This window comes from Phoenix dactylifera, chromosome 5, assembly GCF_051530095.1.
Source record: "Phoenix dactylifera cultivar Ajwa chromosome 5, Ajwa_hap1_PhDact_Kaust_v1.1, whole genome shotgun sequence".
Lineage (NCBI taxonomy): Eukaryota > Viridiplantae > Streptophyta > Magnoliopsida > Arecales > Arecaceae > Phoenix > Phoenix dactylifera.
In genome coordinates, this window is record NC_143194.1 from 7,906,673 (window position 1) to 7,925,443 (window position 18,771).

At 43.3% G+C, this 18,771-nt stretch overlaps 2 protein-coding genes across 2 annotated transcripts; both read right to left on the minus strand.

Moving 5' to 3' along the window:
• Positions 1-2,774: 2,774 nt before the first annotated feature.
• On the minus strand, positions 2,775-6,415 carry LOC103717805 (L-type lectin-domain containing receptor kinase S.7). The gene has a single exon (XM_008806333.6). It carries the CDS (start codon positions 5,682-5,684, stop codon positions 3,474-3,476), a length of 2,211 nt encoding a protein of 736 aa, XP_008804555.3. The 5' UTR covers positions 5,685-6,415; the 3' UTR covers positions 2,775-3,473.
• Positions 6,416-9,635: 3,220 nt separating this feature from the next.
• Positions 9,636-14,979, minus strand: LOC103717787 (uncharacterized). The gene has a single exon (XM_088721539.2). It carries the CDS (start codon positions 10,356-10,358, stop codon positions 9,825-9,827), a length of 534 nt encoding a protein of 177 aa, XP_088577665.1. The 5' UTR covers positions 10,359-14,979; the 3' UTR covers positions 9,636-9,824.
• Positions 14,980-18,771: the final 3,792 nt, after the last annotated feature.

The following is an 18,771-nucleotide window of genomic DNA, read 5'->3' on the forward strand; positions in this document are numbered from 1 at the left end:
GGAGGGGGGGCGGCGGCGTTAGAGGGGGTGACTCGCCGGAGGAGACCGAGTGCCGGAGAGGCGACGGTTCCGAGATCCGGCTGACCGTAGAGGAAGCCCCAAAGCCCCTTTCCTTCGGTGAAGACCATCCACAAATCGGGAGAAGAGAGGAGTTTGATCCGAGCTCGTTTCCTTTGATTTTCTCGCCGGAAAGGGTCGCCGGAGCACTCCGTCGGACTGAGGTAAGTGTGGTGCCTCTCCTTGCACATCCTTTGCTAGATTTTGGGTTGCGCCGGTTGGGGTTTGGGCGATGAGATCGCCGGAGAAGAGTCCGAAACAGGGAACCCCTGTTTCGGCTTTTCTCCTCCGGATTTTGCCGCCGCCGGCCGCCGGGTTGGCCGGAGCTATGGTCTTGGGGGTTGAATCGGGACTGTGGGTTGGTTGAGAGGGATTTTTAGGGTTTTAGAGGGGATGGGAAGAGGTGGACCGAGATCTCCTTCCTCGTGATTCCACCTCCTTTCCTTCCCCTCGTTGGTTGGTCGCCGGCCGACCACTGTCGCCGGTGGTGCCGCAGTTGATGGCCATCACTGGCCGGCCATCGTCGCCGAGGATGGGCACCTTGGTGGCTGTGCCATCCTGATCCGAGAAGAGAGGGAGGGACCGGTCCCCCTGTTTTGAGAAGGAGGAAGAGTTTTCTCTCTCCTCTCTTCTCTCTCCTAGGTTCTCTCGCTTGTTTATTAGTTCCTCTCCCTCTACTTGGATTATTTCTCTCTACAGTTTCTCTCTCTAGATTGGAGTTTTCTCTCTCTAGTTTGATAAGAGGAGACCATTGTTTGTACAGACTGCTGGATAGTCGTAGGTCAATGGAGGGTTTTGGGTTGTCAGATACTCCGGATAATTTTTAATATTGTCTTGGTTATATAGGAGAACAATCTGTTAACAGACGAAAGGACGCTGAGCAGGGTTCTGCATATCCGGATTTATAGATGGCCATGAGGGCGGGTGATTAGTCTGTCTGAGTTAACAAAGGTAAGAATCCTTGTACGCCAATCCTACATGATATAAATATTTTGCACTATATATATATGTTTGATATGCTATGATCCAGGCAAAACAAAATGGTTTTTATATTTAAATTGTATTTTGATCGTCTTTGCTTGTGATTGGTATAATGATAGATGCATGCATGCGCATAACCTACACCTGCAAAATTTGACTGATGGATGTGGTGCTCTAAACTAACCATATGATATTAGTTGCCCCGTCACGGGCTGGAAACGTGACTGTGGTTAGTTTATAGCCGGAAATAAACATAAAGAAAATTGATGTGTAGATGTAAACTGGATTGTATGAAAAGGAACTTTGGGTTTATCTTGTTATTATGGCAGGCCCCGTCACAGGCTGAAAATGTGGTATTTTGGTAGGCCCCCTCACAGGCTAGAAATGTGGAACTATAATGTGCAGGCCCCGCCACAGGCTGAAAATGTGATACTTTGACAGGCCCCATCACAGGCTAGAAATGTGGAACTATAATGTGCAGGCCCCGCCACAGGCTGAAAATGTGATAATTTGGTTGCCCCACCACAGGCTGAGAAATGTGACCAAGATTTGACCCAAAGTCGGAAAGATAATTAATCTGGATCAAGTTGAAGAAAAGACACTGAAACTATAATACAAGTTTATGAGCTATCATATGCTATATATTTCTTGTGTGGCTGGACTTTTATTGATGTTTGATGTACATACTTGTATCGATTATTTGAGCTTTGATAGCCGGTTTATGACTTCATAATATGTGCTTCGACTTGTCGTGGTTTTCAGATTTTTATTATTATTGTGTTGGTGTGGATGTGTAGGGATTCTTACTGGGCTGTAAAGCTCATCCCCCTTTTTTTTTTCTTTCATTTTATCAGAGTTGCAGGATGCTTAGATTTGGATGGGATGGGCGCAGAGTGCAAGTATCAGAGTCATTAGCTAGTTAGTTTGTTTATCCTTCTTTGATGTCGATGAACATTTGAAGATTTTGTAATTGAACTAATTTGTTTATTTGGACATGTCGGACTGCTCTATTTGAATTACTAGATTAATTGTGGATTTATTGGAATTTTTGGTTAATCATAGGCCTTGCATGATCTTTAGGGCACTGCTCTAGGGCTCATGCGGCCGGTCGCGTACCGGACTCGGGTGCTGGGTTCGGGGCGTGACACAAACGGTTTTCATACTTTCCAAACTTTAGCTAAGATATGATTATTTAAAACTATAGTAGAAGCCTAGAAGGTGCTTTGGATGGCCTTCTCATAATGCCGCGACGTCTAAACTGCATCAGCAAAACCATTTCTTAGTCAAGAAAATTTGGGGACTGCAAAGCTGTTGATGGATGGCCCGATTGGAATCAAGTTACCAATTGAGCAATTCTGCTTGATGCTATTGCTCTCACTAATGCTGAGTTTTTTTTTTTTTTTCCCAGGATATCGAAGTCCATTAAAAAAAATTACATATTTCCAACTATCACTACTTGTTGGAGTAACTTGGATAAACTTAACATGTAGCCTTTCCACCTTATGGAAATCATCTGTTGCCATGAGGCAAATCAGTCTGGTATCCTTCTATCCATTTTCATCGTTAGTGTTTTCTTCATCCCATGCAAACACCTTTTCCTCTGATATTCCAGCAAGGAAGCCTCTGCAAGCAATATTTTTCTATCTTGTTCCTTCACCTTCGAGTTATGAATTTCCCTCCATATCACCACTTGTTCAAGAGACGGCCTTTTCCAAGGGCATATTTTTTTAGCTCCTATTTATTTGGGCTATACATACCTTTGTTTGCATGACCAGGTGAAGCTGCTTCTCCTATTTGCCATATTGCCATTTGTCATAAAGATGCAACAGGAAGCCATTCTAAAGAAGAAAGTACAGTTTTGGGTTCCTGAGCAAACATATCTTGCGAGGGTGATCAAAAAACTTCTGAACTAAATACAGGGATAAGCAGAGATCTTTATGGCAGCTATTGCCCCTAAATTGGATGGTGATTGAATTGAGCAATGTGCTATTCTTCTCCGAGAACTTGGGATGTATGAGTATGTTTGCTTGCAACCCAGCCATTGTTAACACTACACGGATCACCTGCTCCATACTTCGATATCTCATTTTACCAGATACCATACACTTGTGCTGAAAAGCAGGCAGGCAAATTAAAGATCAACTTCTAAGACAGACCATCAGAGACTTCGAAATTTCCTTTAATATTGATAGAAACAACCATCATGTCAGATAACAATCATCAAAACCTGTAAGACATTAAGACCATCAAGGCCCGAATTTTCCATTTACGTTGATAGAAACAAGTAAACAACCAGAATGTCTGATCACAGGCATCAACATCACAACAAATGGCATAATTCATGGAGTTTTAAATGCAAAGCACCTTGAGAATGGACTCTGATCACGCTACTTTTATCTCTGGCCGGCTTGTACAAATCTCGGGCATAAAGGTGCTCAGGAGAATGGAGTCCGAGTCGCAGCAGTGAAATTTCTGCCATAATTCTGTTCTTCCAACTGGTTGAGACTAATGCAAGGCGAGAACCACGACGTGGTCGCATCTCCAGAAGCCTGCGAGCAGGAATCCTGCGAAGTCGGAGGCAACTGGGATAGCAGCCTAACAGCAGGTTTTCTGGCCGGCAAGGCAGTCAGAGTCGCCGCCCCCCTGAGCATCCTTATAGCCTTCCTCATCGTTGGCCGCCGCTTGGAGTCGGGATGGGCACAGCAGAGCCCAACGACCAGCATCCTGCCCATCTCATCCCTGTTGAAGCTGCCCTCAAGCCGGGGATCCGCCGCATCCACCACCCTCCGTCGCCCCCACAGCGACCAGACCCAGTCGACGAGCACAATAGCCTTCTCCACAGGCTTTCGCCCTGTCGCCACTTCCAGCGCCAGAATTCCAAAGCTGTACACATCTGACTTCTCGGTGGCCACACCGGAATGGACATACTCTGGTGCTAGATAGCCCATGGTGCCTGCCGGCTTGGCCACCGGTGGAGTTCTGTTGTGATCATTCAGCTCGGCGAGCCCGAAATCCCCGACCTTCGCATTGAATTCGGCATCGAGGAGCACGTTGCAGGCCTTGACATCCCGGTGGATGATCTTCTTCTCGCACTCCTCGTGCAGGAAGACAAGCGCGGATGCGACGCCAAGGACAATCTTCCAGCGCTGGTCCCATGAGAGTGCGGGCGGTTGCCCCGCCACCGGGGATCCAAAAGGAGCAGCAGCATGGAGGATCTTATCGAGGCTGCCATTGGGCATGTACTCGTGCACCAAGACCAGCTCGTCCTTCTCGCAGCACCACCCCCTGAGAGGGACCAGATTCGGGTGCCGGCATGAGCCCATGACGGCCGCCAGCTCCGTGGCGAGTGTGCGGCTGAACCGGTCCACCTGACCGAATCTCTTGACGGCGACCTTGCATCCAGAAGGCAGAACACCCTCATACACCGTCGCCGAGCCGCCCTGGCCGAGGATCTTGCTGCAGTGGAATTCTTTGGTAGCCGACCTTATCTCATCCAGCGAAATCCTCGCCGGCGCCGTCTGGAATTCGCCTCCCACGGCGGTCTCCGGCGCGCTCCCTTCGCTGCCCTCTTCCTCATTTCCCCTAAGACACGAGATGACAGCAGCGATCAACAACAACAACAAGCAGACGAAGACCACTACTCCGCCCACGACGAGAACCACCCGAATATATCTTCTTGTCCCCACAGCTAGACTCGCCACGGGGCCATCACCAGGGTTGAGGTACTCGTCGCCCGTGTCGCCTCCTTTCTGACCTTCGGTCGAACAGTTGGCGCACCCAGCAACGTCCGTGCCGTTTCCGGCCGGAGACGCCGAGGAGGCGGCGGCGAACCCGAAGGTCCGGAAGCTCCACCGGGTGACGATGTGGAGCGCGGTGCCATGGCCGTTGGAGGCGGAGAAGCCGACGTACATGAACTCGCGGAAGAGGCCGGAGAGGTCGACGCGGGCGACGAGGAGGGGATCGGGGGGCCGGAAGTGGGAGTAGCTGAGCCACACCCGGACCGCCTTCTCGGTGCTGCTGTACTCGACCCAGGCCATCATGGGTATCCGGGCCTTGAGGTCAACCCCTGCGTTGCCGGCGTCGGCGGCGGCGAAGGAGAAGATGCTGTCGACGTCGAGGGCGACGTGGTTATCGTTGATGTCGCGGAGCGGGGCATCGAGGTTGGTGTCGAACTCCACGGCGATGGTGACGGCGTCGTCGGCCTTGGAGGCGGAGGCGAGGTCGGAGAAGAGGCCCAAGAAGCCGTTGGGGCTGCCGAGGAAGTGGGGGTCGGAGGTGAGGAGGAAGGCGAGGCCGTCGCCGGGGGAGGAGGGGGTGATGGAGAAGGAGAAGCGGGAGGAAAAGGAGGCGGGGGAGCGGGTGGTGGGTTCAAGAAAGCGGATGGGTTGGGAGTAGAGGGCGCGGCCGGCGCTAGCGGCGGAATCGCGGGTGAGGCTGATGGCGCCTTTCTTGAGGCAGGCGTCGCCGAGGAGGGTGATGTTGGTGTCCCAAGATATTCGCTCAGGGGCTAGCTTTGTTCCGGCGGTGGTGGAGATGGATGTTTCCGGACGGCAGCGGACGGTGGAGGCAGGGAGGAGAAGGAGGAGGAGGAGGAGAAGCAAAGCCCAATGTGGCCGGAAAGATGTGCGCAAAGATCTGGGAGTCATCTCTCTCGATGAAAAGAATGGCAGGAAAGAAGACGAGGAAAGGAAAGAAGGGAGGAAGGAGGGATCGGACGTCCACAAGAAGGGTGGGAGGAGGAGGTGGCTTGCAATCTGTTCACCGGTAACTTGAGTCCCCTTTCTTTCTTGGCGGTTTGGGTAGTCGTTAGTTTTCTGGCGGGAAGAAGGGGAACGTGATTTTAGTCAGCGTCGCATGAATAAAAGGTCCCCATTTCAAATCCAAATTTCATGGAACCGTTGCCCCTCGAAGTAGACATTAGATACGATGATGCAGAGTAAATTATGGTATTATCCTTGTTAGTTTCACAGCACACAAGGCAATGTTAACCTATAATGGAGCAATCCTTTGTCCTCGGGGTCGCATAATCAAAAGTGATACTTGATTATAACACTAAATATGCAAAACAATGCTGCACAGGACTGGCAGAGCACTAGCTGAACCAAACCAATGAGCTAGCTGGAAATGATTGGAGAAATGTTGGACATCCCGACTTCGAATTAGACTGACCTTCTTTGCCTCGGTATAAATTAAGGTGAACAACTTCAGTGAAAACCAAGGAGCTAATCTGTATGTACCAATAAAGACCGGCAGCTATGATAACACTGTTGTTAACACATGATCAACGTGATCACTGCCATATGCTGCTTATGCACAACGTTTTCCATATTATAAATGTACAACTGACCATTATCTGGCAATTAAAGGTACGTCGCACCAAATCAGATAACGGATCGATTGACTACCCTATATATACGGGTAGTCTGGAAGTTCTCAGGTGAGCTCATTTAGAGATGCTACTTTGTAGGGATTTCCCCCTTCTATGCTATTATCTTTCTATTTTGACTTAGATATCGGAAGATCTCCTGCTGGAAACATTTCAACAAGCGAATTTCTTGCAGATCGTCCTCAGAGAAGACCGGTACTTCCACACCTCGGTCGACTAGTTAAGTTTGGTTCTTGCCGACCTTAAAGTCATCCAACCTATGCTCCGACCTCAATTATGCAGCAACAGAAACCATTTCTGAGACTCTACTTTTTGTTGTCGAGAAATAAATTTCGGAGCACCAACACTAAGAATTACTTCCATCAAATAGCCGGGGAACATCCATATGGTGCACAATTAAGCAGGTAGAGGCACAAACTCGTGGTTTTGAGTGAGTGGCGAATCGCTGTAAAACGGTACAATTTGGAATTCTCCAGAGCTTTTGGTATACCAAGTTTCGGTGGCGCGTCATCCTTGAAAGCCCCAATCATGGGGCGGCCTGATCAGCTCTTGGCCCAGCCCAGCAAGAAGCCGTTCCCCATCGTGAAGTCCGCTTGCTTATGGCAAAAAATATATGTAGGAACTTCCGTCAGGATTCAAAACATGGAACCTTTCTTTCAAATAAAGAGAGCGGAATTGCTCCCTTAATTCTTTCAGCCATTTTCCGCGCCTTTCCTCTATTCTCCCCTCCTTTCTTGTTCCAAACTCCTGCACGGAATGTCCCTTTTGCCTCTCCAAAACCATCTGCTGGTGTAACCTTCTGTGTTTCTTTTTTTCTTTTCTTTTTTTTCTTGGTACAACAGCCACTCATACATGCCGTGTGCGAGTAATGCCAATAAAATAAAAAAAAAAGTAAATGAAACAGAGTGTAGGGTACCTCGGTGGTGTCGATCCAAATAAAACCTGAGTTGCGAATGAGGCCACCAATTAGCCGCGCTATTCACCTCTCTGTAGACGTGTGTAGCCTCCGAAAATCTGCTGCAATTAAGAGTCTTTGAATATCACATAGCAATAGTCTGACTCCGTCACCAGAGCCTGGATTCTAGATCCACTCAACTACTATAGCAGAATCTCCTTCGAAGAGGATGCGGTCTGTCCCCAGCATCCGTTTCGCGTATGTGACCTTTTGTTTAGTTGTTGCGGTGACTTCTCCCTCCATAGTGAACAATGCAAAATAAATAGTTTCTCATCGTCCTTTGCGGCAAAGAACTAAAAATTTTAAAATTTTAAAAATAGAGCTCGACTCCATTGGAGTTGAAATTGGATAAGAAACATTATGGAGTTAAACTTGAGAGTACAGTCAAACCCAAAGTTTGCATTGTGAAGGATATAAATATAAACATAGATTATTAGTTTATAGATTCGTATTTTGTTTTGAGTGTACTAAACGCATGGATATGGCTAGCTGCCTCGGAGTCGTTCAAGATCCTGATCGGGGACAAGATCGAGCGGACGGACCTAAAAATGGGAGGAAGAGCACGGTGAAGCATGAAGAGGAGCATGGCCCTCATTTCCCTTCTATCATGCCCCAAGGCTACCTCCCCATGGTGTATGACGCCGTGGCGCCCGTCGCCGTTTCCTTATTGGCATCGCCACTCGGTTCGCGCAGGCTATGGGCCTGATCGGGCACAACCGAATTTATTCAGTCTGTGTCTGCCGTTAAAAAATATAAAATATATAAATAAATCTATCTCATTCCATCAACTTAAGCTTTTAAAAAAAATAGTGATTTCAACATGATATTTGAGCTTACTCATTAAAAAATAGTCTGGCCCACATGTAAAAAAAACATAAAAAAATATAAAATATATAAATAAATCTATTTCATTCTACCAACTTAAGTTTTTAAATTAATTGGTGATTTCAGCATCCACTTCGCAATCAGTTAAAACTCATTCTATTTAGATTGGGTTAGATGCTGATGGGATAGAATATAAATTGCCATCCTTTTATTCAACTTAGAAGATGTGTAAATTTTAGCAAAAATTAATTCCTTACACAGGTGTAGGATAAATTTCAGGTCTCCATTGTTTTTTTTTTACAGCATTTTATTTTTTTTTTTATGTACAACGGCAGCTTATATCTATATGAATGCTGCCAATAAAGTTGAAGAATAAATATAGGGGTGGAAATCGGGTCGGGTCGGGTCATAAACGGATCGGGTCACATGCAGGTCGGGTCAGAAAATCATAAACCTGAACCCGACCTGTTTATTAAACAGGTCAGAAATTACAACCTGAACCTGACCTGTTTATTAAACAGGTAACCCGACCCGACCCGTTTAACCTGTTTAATAAAAAGGTAACCTGTTCACCCAACCCGACCCGACCTGTTTAACCTGTTTGCCCAACCTGACCCGTTTAACCTGTTTAGACCTGTTTAAACTGCCCAACCCAACCTATTTAACCTGCCCAACCCGACTTGTTTAGACCTGTTTAGACCCGTTTAACCTGTTTAGACCTGTTTAGACCTGTTTAACCTGTTTAACCTGTTTAACCCGTTTAACCTGTTTAGACCTGTTTAACCTGCCCAACAGTTAAACGGTTTAAACGGGTCAGACATCTAAAATCCGTATCCGACCCAATTAATAAACAGGTTAAACGGATCGACCTGTTTACGACCCAAACTTGTTTAGGCCAAACCCAAACCTGTTTATGGCTGGTCGAACACGGATCGGATTGGCGGGTCGGATCATATTTTGCCACCCCTAAATAAATAGCTACAAAGAGATTTTGGTACCGATACGTGATTCATTCAAATAAAATTTCGTGCAGCCAAAGAGACAACCCAGCCTTCAGTATTCTATTCGTTTAAAAGACAGGTCGACGTCAGTGACCTCATAAAGAAAAAGAAAACTGATGAGAGAATGAAACGGGAATTTACCGCACCGTGGGAGTCAATTCTGTCCATCGTCCTTTTTATGTGTTTGCAAAGAAAAATACAATAGAGATAAGATGAAGATTCCGCGAACGCGAATCTCTAAATGATAACTCCAACGCGAATCTCTATGTGATAACTCTGGGATGGACCGCGCACATGATTGCGATGCTTGCGGCGGTGTTACGATTCCTTTGCGCCCATCGCCAGGCCCCAATTATTCTTCCCATTTCATTCACGCCAACACCGCCTAGTGTGCTCGTGACTCCCGGTATATCTAAGGAAATCCAGCGTATACAACAAACGGTACCTCCGTTACATCTTAATAAAACTTAAAATTACTTACATATAACGTAACTCCACCGTATTTACTTACACCCCAAAAATCCAGACCGTCCATCACAAGGACCACCGGTATACCCAAAGGAAAAGACCAAAGGACAGCGGAGAGGAATAAAAATAATAAAAATAATAAAAAGACGGGCTACGACGGCGGGGCAAATAGGAGGTCGTCTCCGAAGAGGTAGAGGAGTCGCTCCACGGCCCAGCTGGGCTCCGCCGCGGCCGGCGGGAAGGAGGCCGGCTGGTACACCGTCGTGAGGAGCGGCGCCCGGCAGAGGGGGCAGGTGAGGTGCTCGTCGTGGTCCAGCCAGCGGTCCAGGCACGCCTTGTGGAACACGTGGCAGCAGTTTCGCAGCTCCCACACCCGATCCTTCCTCCTCACCTCGCTCAGGCACACCGCGCACGTCGCCGCTGCCGCCGCCGCCGCCGCCACCTCCCCGTAAGTCGCCACCTGGAGGCTCTCCCTCACCGCCTGCGCCGCCGCCAGCTGATGGTGCCGCCGGCGGTGCTGCTCCGCTCCGGCCTCATCGCCTTCTCTAATTTCTTCGTTGCTGGACCACCAGCAGTAGCAGGGAAGGAGCACCCGTCTCACCACAAAGGATAGGAGGAGCGCCACCTTTTGGAAGAAGCCGGCCACTACCCGGCTCGAGTAGTAGTACTCCATCGATATAGTCATCTTCTCTAGCTTATATAAACTCAAATTATAATACCTTATCTATATAAAAGAGAGAGAAGAAGAAGAAGGAGGAAGGAGGAAGGAGGAAGGAGGAAGGAGGAAAGGGGACGTGGGAAGAGGCAGGAGGGGGGATTTAAAGGGTCAGGGAAGGGGGAGTGGTGGTGTGAGTGGGGGTATGCTTTTTTTTTTGCTTTTTATTTTATTGTGATTGTGTCTTTTGAAAAGAAGAAAAGTGAAACCCTCTTCCATCTTTTGCACCACAGTGGCCCACCACCATTTTCGTGTGGGCCCAGGGATGGGTGATGAGATCACGGGAACGAACGGTGGTAGCAAGAGAGGATCTAAGAAAGCGTTTCTTTCTTCTGATGGGTATTCTATGTCTAAATAATTGGAATTGGATGGGTACAGTTTATGCAAGTGATAGCTGGCCTTCCACTTTATTATATGTCTAAAATAATCAACACATGGCCTGATTGGAATCAAATGCCAATCCACTTGGTGATGTTTGAGAACCGCAGACCGCATCTCAGCATAATTGGTTGGAAGCATTGGTAATGGTCATGCTCCAACTCTCTCATGTCTTGCATATGTTAAGGGACAAATCAAACATTATTTTCTTTATTATATTATAAATTCAATTATTCTTGGTTGTTTGTTTTGAGGTAAACAATTGGATCTTTCCTTGTATGAGTTCCAAAAAGGTGGAGCCTGCTTGTGCTCTCCTACTCCCCCACTTTGTAATACTTGAGTTGGATTTTGGAGATGCCAAATGCAAACCTAGTGTAGTAGTTTCGCAAATGTCCAGTTTACTGCTTCAATCTCCACTTACAATTGATATATTTTTGGTGGCAGGCGATTGCATGTGCAATCCCTCTCAACTTTTTAAATTCTTCCTTGGCCTATAATCATGCATTTATTTAGATCTACAACAAAAGTATTTGCGTACACTAAAGCACTAATACATACATGATTGTAGTTATTGTATCTAGCATCTACGCCAAAATGACACTTAGTAGATGCTCTACGAGTATTGTTGCTTCATGCTGCAAATCCATCATCTATCAAACCGAATTTAAAAATTGCACCAATCTTTTCATGCCATATCTGGGGTTGGGACCCATAGCAGGGCTCGAAAAATATTATCAATAATAAGAATTAAAAAAAAGAAAGATACGATAACCAAATGGACACGTGTGGAGAAACCTCAAGCTCGTACATTAATATAAGGTAAGGCATTGAATCAGGATGGGTCAAGTAATCTAATTATGGGTCATGGTATTGGCCATTGGGTCCAAGAGATCTAGATGGTTCAATCCCAAAAGTGTTGACCGAACCTAGACAAGTGTGCACCAAATAAGTCTTCTTCTATTCTTATTTATGATACACGGTGGCGTGATTTGGGAAGGAAGGCCTAACTTGTTCTCTCGGTGGGCCCGGAGTGGGGCCGAACCAAGTCAGATGGGCGTCGGATCCGAGTCGGATCCCACTAGTATGGGAGTTGATGACATCACGAAACGCTGTTGTCAAGATTTGATCGGATGCACACCAAGGGCATGCACGATGTTTGTGACCGACACATGGATTTCACGTGGATTCAGCCTGTCCAAATGCATGACACCACGTAGGACCTTCAAAAGTTGGTCCGAAACAATTTGGTTCAGGCTTACCCTGCACTGGCTTCATTCATTTGGTGCATAGCAAGATTAGGAAAAGATCTAGGTCGATGGCAAATTGATTTCATTTGGACTAATGACTTGGATCAAATATTTGATATATGTCACATATGAAGTAGATAACGATTATCGGAGAATCACTTGAGAAAAAAGCTAACCCTAAATTAATTAGTACAATATATTGTTTTATACTAAGCATAGATCTCTTGGAAATTAAGAAAACTAGCTTGGATATTAGCGAATTGTTGGTGATGCTAAAATGTTGTTATCGATATTACCTTCTTGGATAACATGTTCAACACATCAGAAAGTAACCCAATCTCGGCAAGCGTTTTTTTTTTAATGATCATTATTTGTTTTTTTTATTTATTAATCCAAGATGACCAAAAAGGTTGTGGATTGTACTTGGTTCAAATTCCAAACATGGTTCGACTCTATATATATCAAGCTTTAATTTCTTCTTGCAAAATCACCTTACCATTGCAAACATTTGAACAAAAACGTGCATTGGACCAAAAACATTTTTAATAAATGGGGCATGTTGGTATCTTGGCTTTTTGAGGATTTGGCCTACTTTGATCAATAAACCTTCTTAGAGACCAGCATCTCAGATGTTTACAAAACCTTGGGTTGGACCTCACCAACCTGGAGTGCATGTTGAGCCCCACTCATGGTTAAACAATCCATCGCTTCTCCATGAATCAAAACACCCATCACCAAAAAGCATTGGAAAATAATTTAGGTGACATGGATGGCAACCTTTACAAGAGGGTGATGACTCACCGGGCAATTGGAAAGCTATTATTATTATTATTATTGTTATTATTATTTATTGACAAAGGATGCCTTAAGGATAAAATGGCAAGATAGAAATGGTTACCAAGAAAGAGGAAGCTGAGATAGATAAAAATTTAAAGAAGAAAGTGAAAGCAACGAGGTTCACTCGCCGTCCCAACACTAACGAAAAAGCAAACTGATGGAAACTGTGGTCTATTTCGCTCATACCTTCTCCTTTAATTAACTAAGTTTTTCGCATCGCATTATACCTACGTTCGCACCCCCACGGGTGTGGTTAATCTCATTGACTCCAAGAAGGAATGGAAAAGATTAGAAGGCTGAAAGCCATCAGCTGATGACGACTTTGTTTACTTTTCCAGGAACTTGACCAAAACCAGTCTATATCCAAAACCGCCCAACCAACCAGATCCCTTGTCCCTCACTTTTAGTCAATCTCTACTCTTATCCCCAACCTTCTCTTGTCGGCAACGGCACCACCACTTTCCAGGGGAAGAAACAAAAGAGAGAACAGAAGAAATGGATGTCTGATAATTTCCTTCCAACATAAGCTTTAACTGCTCTAGTTACAGCACAAGGACAGTAAAAGATCTGATGGAAAAAGGGATGCTCATGGCTTCAAGAGGAAAAGAAACACTGCCTATAGAGACAGAGTTCTTCATCTCACCAGATAGCAGATAAACCAGTCATGAAGGACCTAAGAAAAGCACCTCATGTCTATGGATTGGAGAGTTGGGACATGGTCTTCTTTGTCTCACATGATGCTTATATAGAGAACCTGACCATTGCAATATGTGATGCATGCCAAAAATCTCCATATGACTCCTGTGGAACATGCCACTCATTTGGTTTGCTGCAGCTGTTCACCCTTTTCTTATGGACCTGATGTTCTCATCTATTTCCCCTAGGCCTGGATGAGGTGCTGTTCTTCCTCTGAATGATTTCTTTTATCTTTAACCATTAATGAGCTCGCATAGTTGCACTTGTAAGTTATAAAGTGTCAGGTTAATCTAGGTTAATCTAGGTCAAATTTGCAAGTTTTCATTCTTCTGCAAAGAGTAGTACTAGGTTAAGAAATGATTCTTGGTGGGGAAATTGCTGTCAGGAGACATTGAAGAGAGGGCTACTCTGATATAACTCCATTGGAGGATGGTCTTTGGTATGACATCAACAAGAGGATCACTCTCTCGAGAAATTACTCTTAAAAAGAAAAATTTATTATCTATCAAAAGAAAAAAGAAAACCTGTGATCAGTTGTGGCAAGTTCAGGGTCTTGAATTGTCAAGAAGATCGATGAGAAATCCCCATCTTTTTTCCCTCAAGAAGATTTTTTTAATAAAAGAAAAAGAAGAAGAAGAAGAAGAAGAATCTGCTGGTACCTTGTCAGAGAATGAACATCCATTTTTGAAGGAGCAAGCGAACATTGGTTTCATCCAAAATTATGATCAGCCAACACTGAAACATCACTGATACATGAAGATCATGAGCCCCACGGACAGAAATAAGAGGATTGACCTCACATGTGCAAGCATGAAAACTCCAATAAAAGTTGGTATATTTAGGATGAATTGATCAATCTATTGTGAAGCTAAACCTCTTTTAGAGGAAGAAAGCAAGCAACACTAGAGCTGATGGCTCGGTTGCCAAGATGAAACCACCTGGCTACCCATTCTATGTACCTTTGGTCTTGTTTCTGGTGTCTTGTTCTCTGTCATGGTGAGAGAATCTAGAAGATTTTCCAAAACTGCAATTCAGTATGTTACTAGGGACAAGATCTAGACTTACAGCTACTGAAAACAGATCACCCTTGCTTGATCTCAAAGAACAAAGTTGATTGTAGAGATCGAGTGCATACAGGAGGAATACCTGCCCCCCAAACCCAACAAAGCACACCCAAGGAAAACGGAGAAGAAGATTGAGTGGAAAGGGTGACCTTGAAATGGACTTTGATCAACAAGCCTTCTGAGTATATTTTCAGCAACCTCCAAGCCTGGAGATAGGAATAACAGCCATCAAGCCTCTCCATAACTAGTCGCGGCTAATCTTATACAAGTGCTTCGTAGACAATCTTTTCTGTGAAGAGCTAATTCTGATGTCTTATTGCAAGCTCATACACATCCTTTTTCACAACTTCCATCCAAATTAACCTAGATCTCCCCAAAATTTCAACAGTTAAAAACCCACTTCGCTTTTCATAAATTAGTGTTCATAAGTATTTTATGGCTAAAGTTTGTCTCTTGGGTGCTTGAACTTAAACCTATAAATATATCCATCTTGTTTTGGTTGCTAGTAAGTAGGCACTGGTAGAAATATTTTACCAAAAAATTGCTATATCTTTATTTCATAAAAATATTATAAAAAATAATTTATTTAAAAAAATAAAAAGAGTTTGTCTGAATTGAAGCATATGATATACACTGCTCTAAGAATATATTTTGCCTCCTATGTACAAACTTGCAGCGATTTTATCCTCAAAGTAGAACAACCTGACTCAGCCCGATCCTCCTTTAACGAGCACGATCGCTTGGAAGGCTTGACCCGACCAACTCCTTCAGATGCTCAGATAAAAAGAAAAACTTGAAAGAGGTTTGAAAGTAGAAAAAAAAAAGGATAGAAAAATTCTCTGTTTCGTCTTAATTAAGAAGCAGAGAAGTAGTAATTTGGATTGATTTTCTCATAACACCGGACCCAGAGCCCATTTATAGACTATGTCCTGTACCGATACGGTGTGGCATTTCCGAAGATGCGATGTTGGAAACGGAAACCAATATTCTTTTTAGAAGGGTTCAACTCTTCTTGAAAAAAGGTACGAAGAAAAAGGATAAGAGTTTTAAAGTTTGTAAACATTTAAAATTTAAGAGATAATTTTCAAAAAATATTTTAAGTTTTTTTACTTGAAAAAAATGTTTCCATATATCTGCTCTATAATATTTCAAAAGTTGCCAATGAGTGCTTCCATCAATTAGATACTATACAAAAAGAAATTCTCTGCAGATAAGTGCAAATTCTCTACAGTAATTAAATTGATTCCTGTCCATACTCAAAACCAAACGACAGAATGATATATCTTGTACAAATTCTCTACAGTAATTAAATTGATTCCTGTCGATACTCAACCAAATGAATTATCATTCTGTCCTCTCAATTGTCCTTTTATTGGAATTTTATTCAACTCACTTTGGCTCCTTGAATAATCTTTTCTCCAAAACCCTTCAGGCATCATTTATGGTTTATGCTTTTCGAGATCCTTTCACACATTTGTGCGGTGAGAAACGATATGAACCCTGTCGTTTTAGTATCTTTCTCCCCTTGCTTTAAAGGCCCTTTGGGAAGTAAAGTGGAATTAGATTGGTGGTGGAAAAGGTTCTTTTGATCGGTTCTCAAAGAAGTTCCAGTTATTTCCCATTTTCTTTGGCAACAAAATCCTTTCCCGCGACACTTAAAATTTTTTTTTGAGGTTGCCCGTTGTCTTTCATACCCTCTTATTCTCTCAAGATATTTTCTTCTTATCCAAATATAACAACACAGAACCTTATCCAAAATAGCTAGCTGGAAGATATTATTTGGATTTTTTAATCCTATATAACTATCCAAAATCTCCTTAGCAAATAACTGATGTGAGACCCATGCAGACATATGTTTAGTCCCACATCGGTTATTCACCAAAGAAATCTTAGATATATAGGACTAAGAGACCCAAATAAAATATTCTCGCTAACCATTTTGGATAAGATTCTGAATTATTACAAATGGTATCAGAGCGGACCCGACCCATAACCTATATAAAATAGGAGACATGGCAACACAAATTCATTGGGGCTGACCATAGGCCGATCGTGATGCTTGTGATTAGATTTGAACTCTTAGTCTGACGAGAACGTCAGGGCGCGAACAGGAAGAGTGAGGACCCGTGTAGGCATATGTTTAGTCCCACATTGGTTTTTCGTGGAGTAGATTTTAGGTATTTATATAGGACTAAAGAATGCAAATAATATCTTCCGACTGGTCTTTTTGGATGAAGTCCTAAGTTGTTACGCTAAGAATGATTAGGTGACACTGTATCTAATAAGGTACAGTTGCCAATCAATGGAGCAATAGGGAGATACAAGTAGGCAGTATGACTTGTGAGATTCTATTGTGCAAAAGCATTTGTCTTGGATAATTCTTTTGCCGAACCATTATACCAGCCTACTTTAAGCCCAAGACTTCTGTTGATTTCCTTTACTCCATGTTGGTGGATCTCCTTTTCTTGTTTTGACTGGTTATTAGCACATTTTGGTAGACTATAAGATTACAAATATTCTTGCTGTCGGCAACGCTACAGGAATACAGAAATCTGAATCAGCAAACTGTTGTCTCTGCTAACCAGAGATTCAGTTAACTTTAATGAAAGAGGCGATATTCTCACAACTTTATCAGCAACCTTTTATTCTTCAAGCACATTAACCCTTCTTATTTTGACCTTCTTTAGTCTTGCTTCATTATGTTAACACTGCTATCATGGGATTTAGACGCTTGGTTACCTTCCTTGCCCTCCTGATAAGTCTTTGTACTGAAATTCTACCATGCAAGTGCGGAATTTTTATTCAATGCAATGTGTTCACTTTTTTACTCCATACTTAATTCCACTATGCAAATGTGGAATTTTTATTCCATATATTGTTTTCACTTTTTACTCAATACTTCATTAACCAATAAGTGCATCAGATTTCACTTTAATCCTTCCTATTTTGACCTTCTTTAGACTTGAATCATCATATTAGGCATGCTATTAGGGGAGTAAGATACTTAGTTACCTTCCTTGCCCTACTGATAATTCTTTGTAGTTTGTCGCCCATTAAAAATTCCACTATGCAGATGCAGAATTTCTATGTGATATAATATTTTCACTTTATGCTCCAAACTTAATTCCAATATGCAAATGTAGAATTTGTACGCGATATATTATTTTTTTGCTTTTTACCTCATACTTTATTTACCGATTTGTGCATCATAGCTCTAATGGTTCAATGTACCAAATGACTTCGATAATCTGCCCTCTTCTCAGTTCTTTTAAAAATCATTGCCTTGATCACACTCCATCCAGAAATTTTCATGCCACTGTTGCTAAACTAACACTAAGTGCCCTGTTTCTTAATGGCAAGTTAGTGCACATTCATGGATATTGCAGCTTTCTCATTGCAATCTCTTGGTATATGATTCACATGAGTTTGAGAGCCGGGTTGTTAACCTATTTGATGTATGTTTCCACTTCTGTATTATGCCATTCTCTGTATGAGGCTATCAGTTGTACATTCATATTATAGTTGGTGAATCGGTCATTAATTCTGATATTTTGTGCTCATAAGTATCTGGCGCTTTGCCCTAACGAGATCACACAAGAAATAGAACTTTCAAATTTCATGTAAAACCTAGATGTATATTTTTAAATTGTAAATAAGGGTTCATGACACGGACTAGCCAAGATGGCCTAAGAAGTCATCTCAATCTATGATCTCCTCGCCAATCATATTGGTCCAACTTAAAATAGCAAGAGAAAAAGGGAAACCAATTATCTTGTATATTCTCCATGGACTATAAGAATGAAAGCAATTTCAGATCGATTAAGAGCAGCATGCGTCAGTATATGCTTAGAATTGTAATCCCAAAGATATCATGCATGGATGCTTCTTCAAACGAAAACAATAGAGACAGCAGCATTGCATCATTAGTATAGTATTACAACATGATTATGAATCTCGTGATGTAACTTCATCAATTATTTGCAAGTCTGCATAGCTGTACCTATTATACAAATTTGAAACCAAAATGAGGGTCATAGTGTCAGGACATGCATCGCAAAGAGAAAATTGTAGAGATTAAGTTAACTTGCTTTTATTGTATAGGTTTGAGGGGACTAGAGAGATGCTAGTGGAACACAGGACAAACAATTCGAAAAAGAAGGA

What these genes read in the sequence shown, in the direction of transcription:
- LOC103717805 (XM_008806333.6), bottom strand. Translation starts at nt 5,684, where the DNA reads ATGACTCCCAGATCTTTGCGCACATCTTTCCGGCCACATTGGGCTTTG.
- LOC103717787 (XM_088721539.2), bottom strand. Translation starts at nt 10,358, where the DNA reads ATGACTATATCGATGGAGTACTACTACTCGAGCCGGGTAGTGGCCGGC.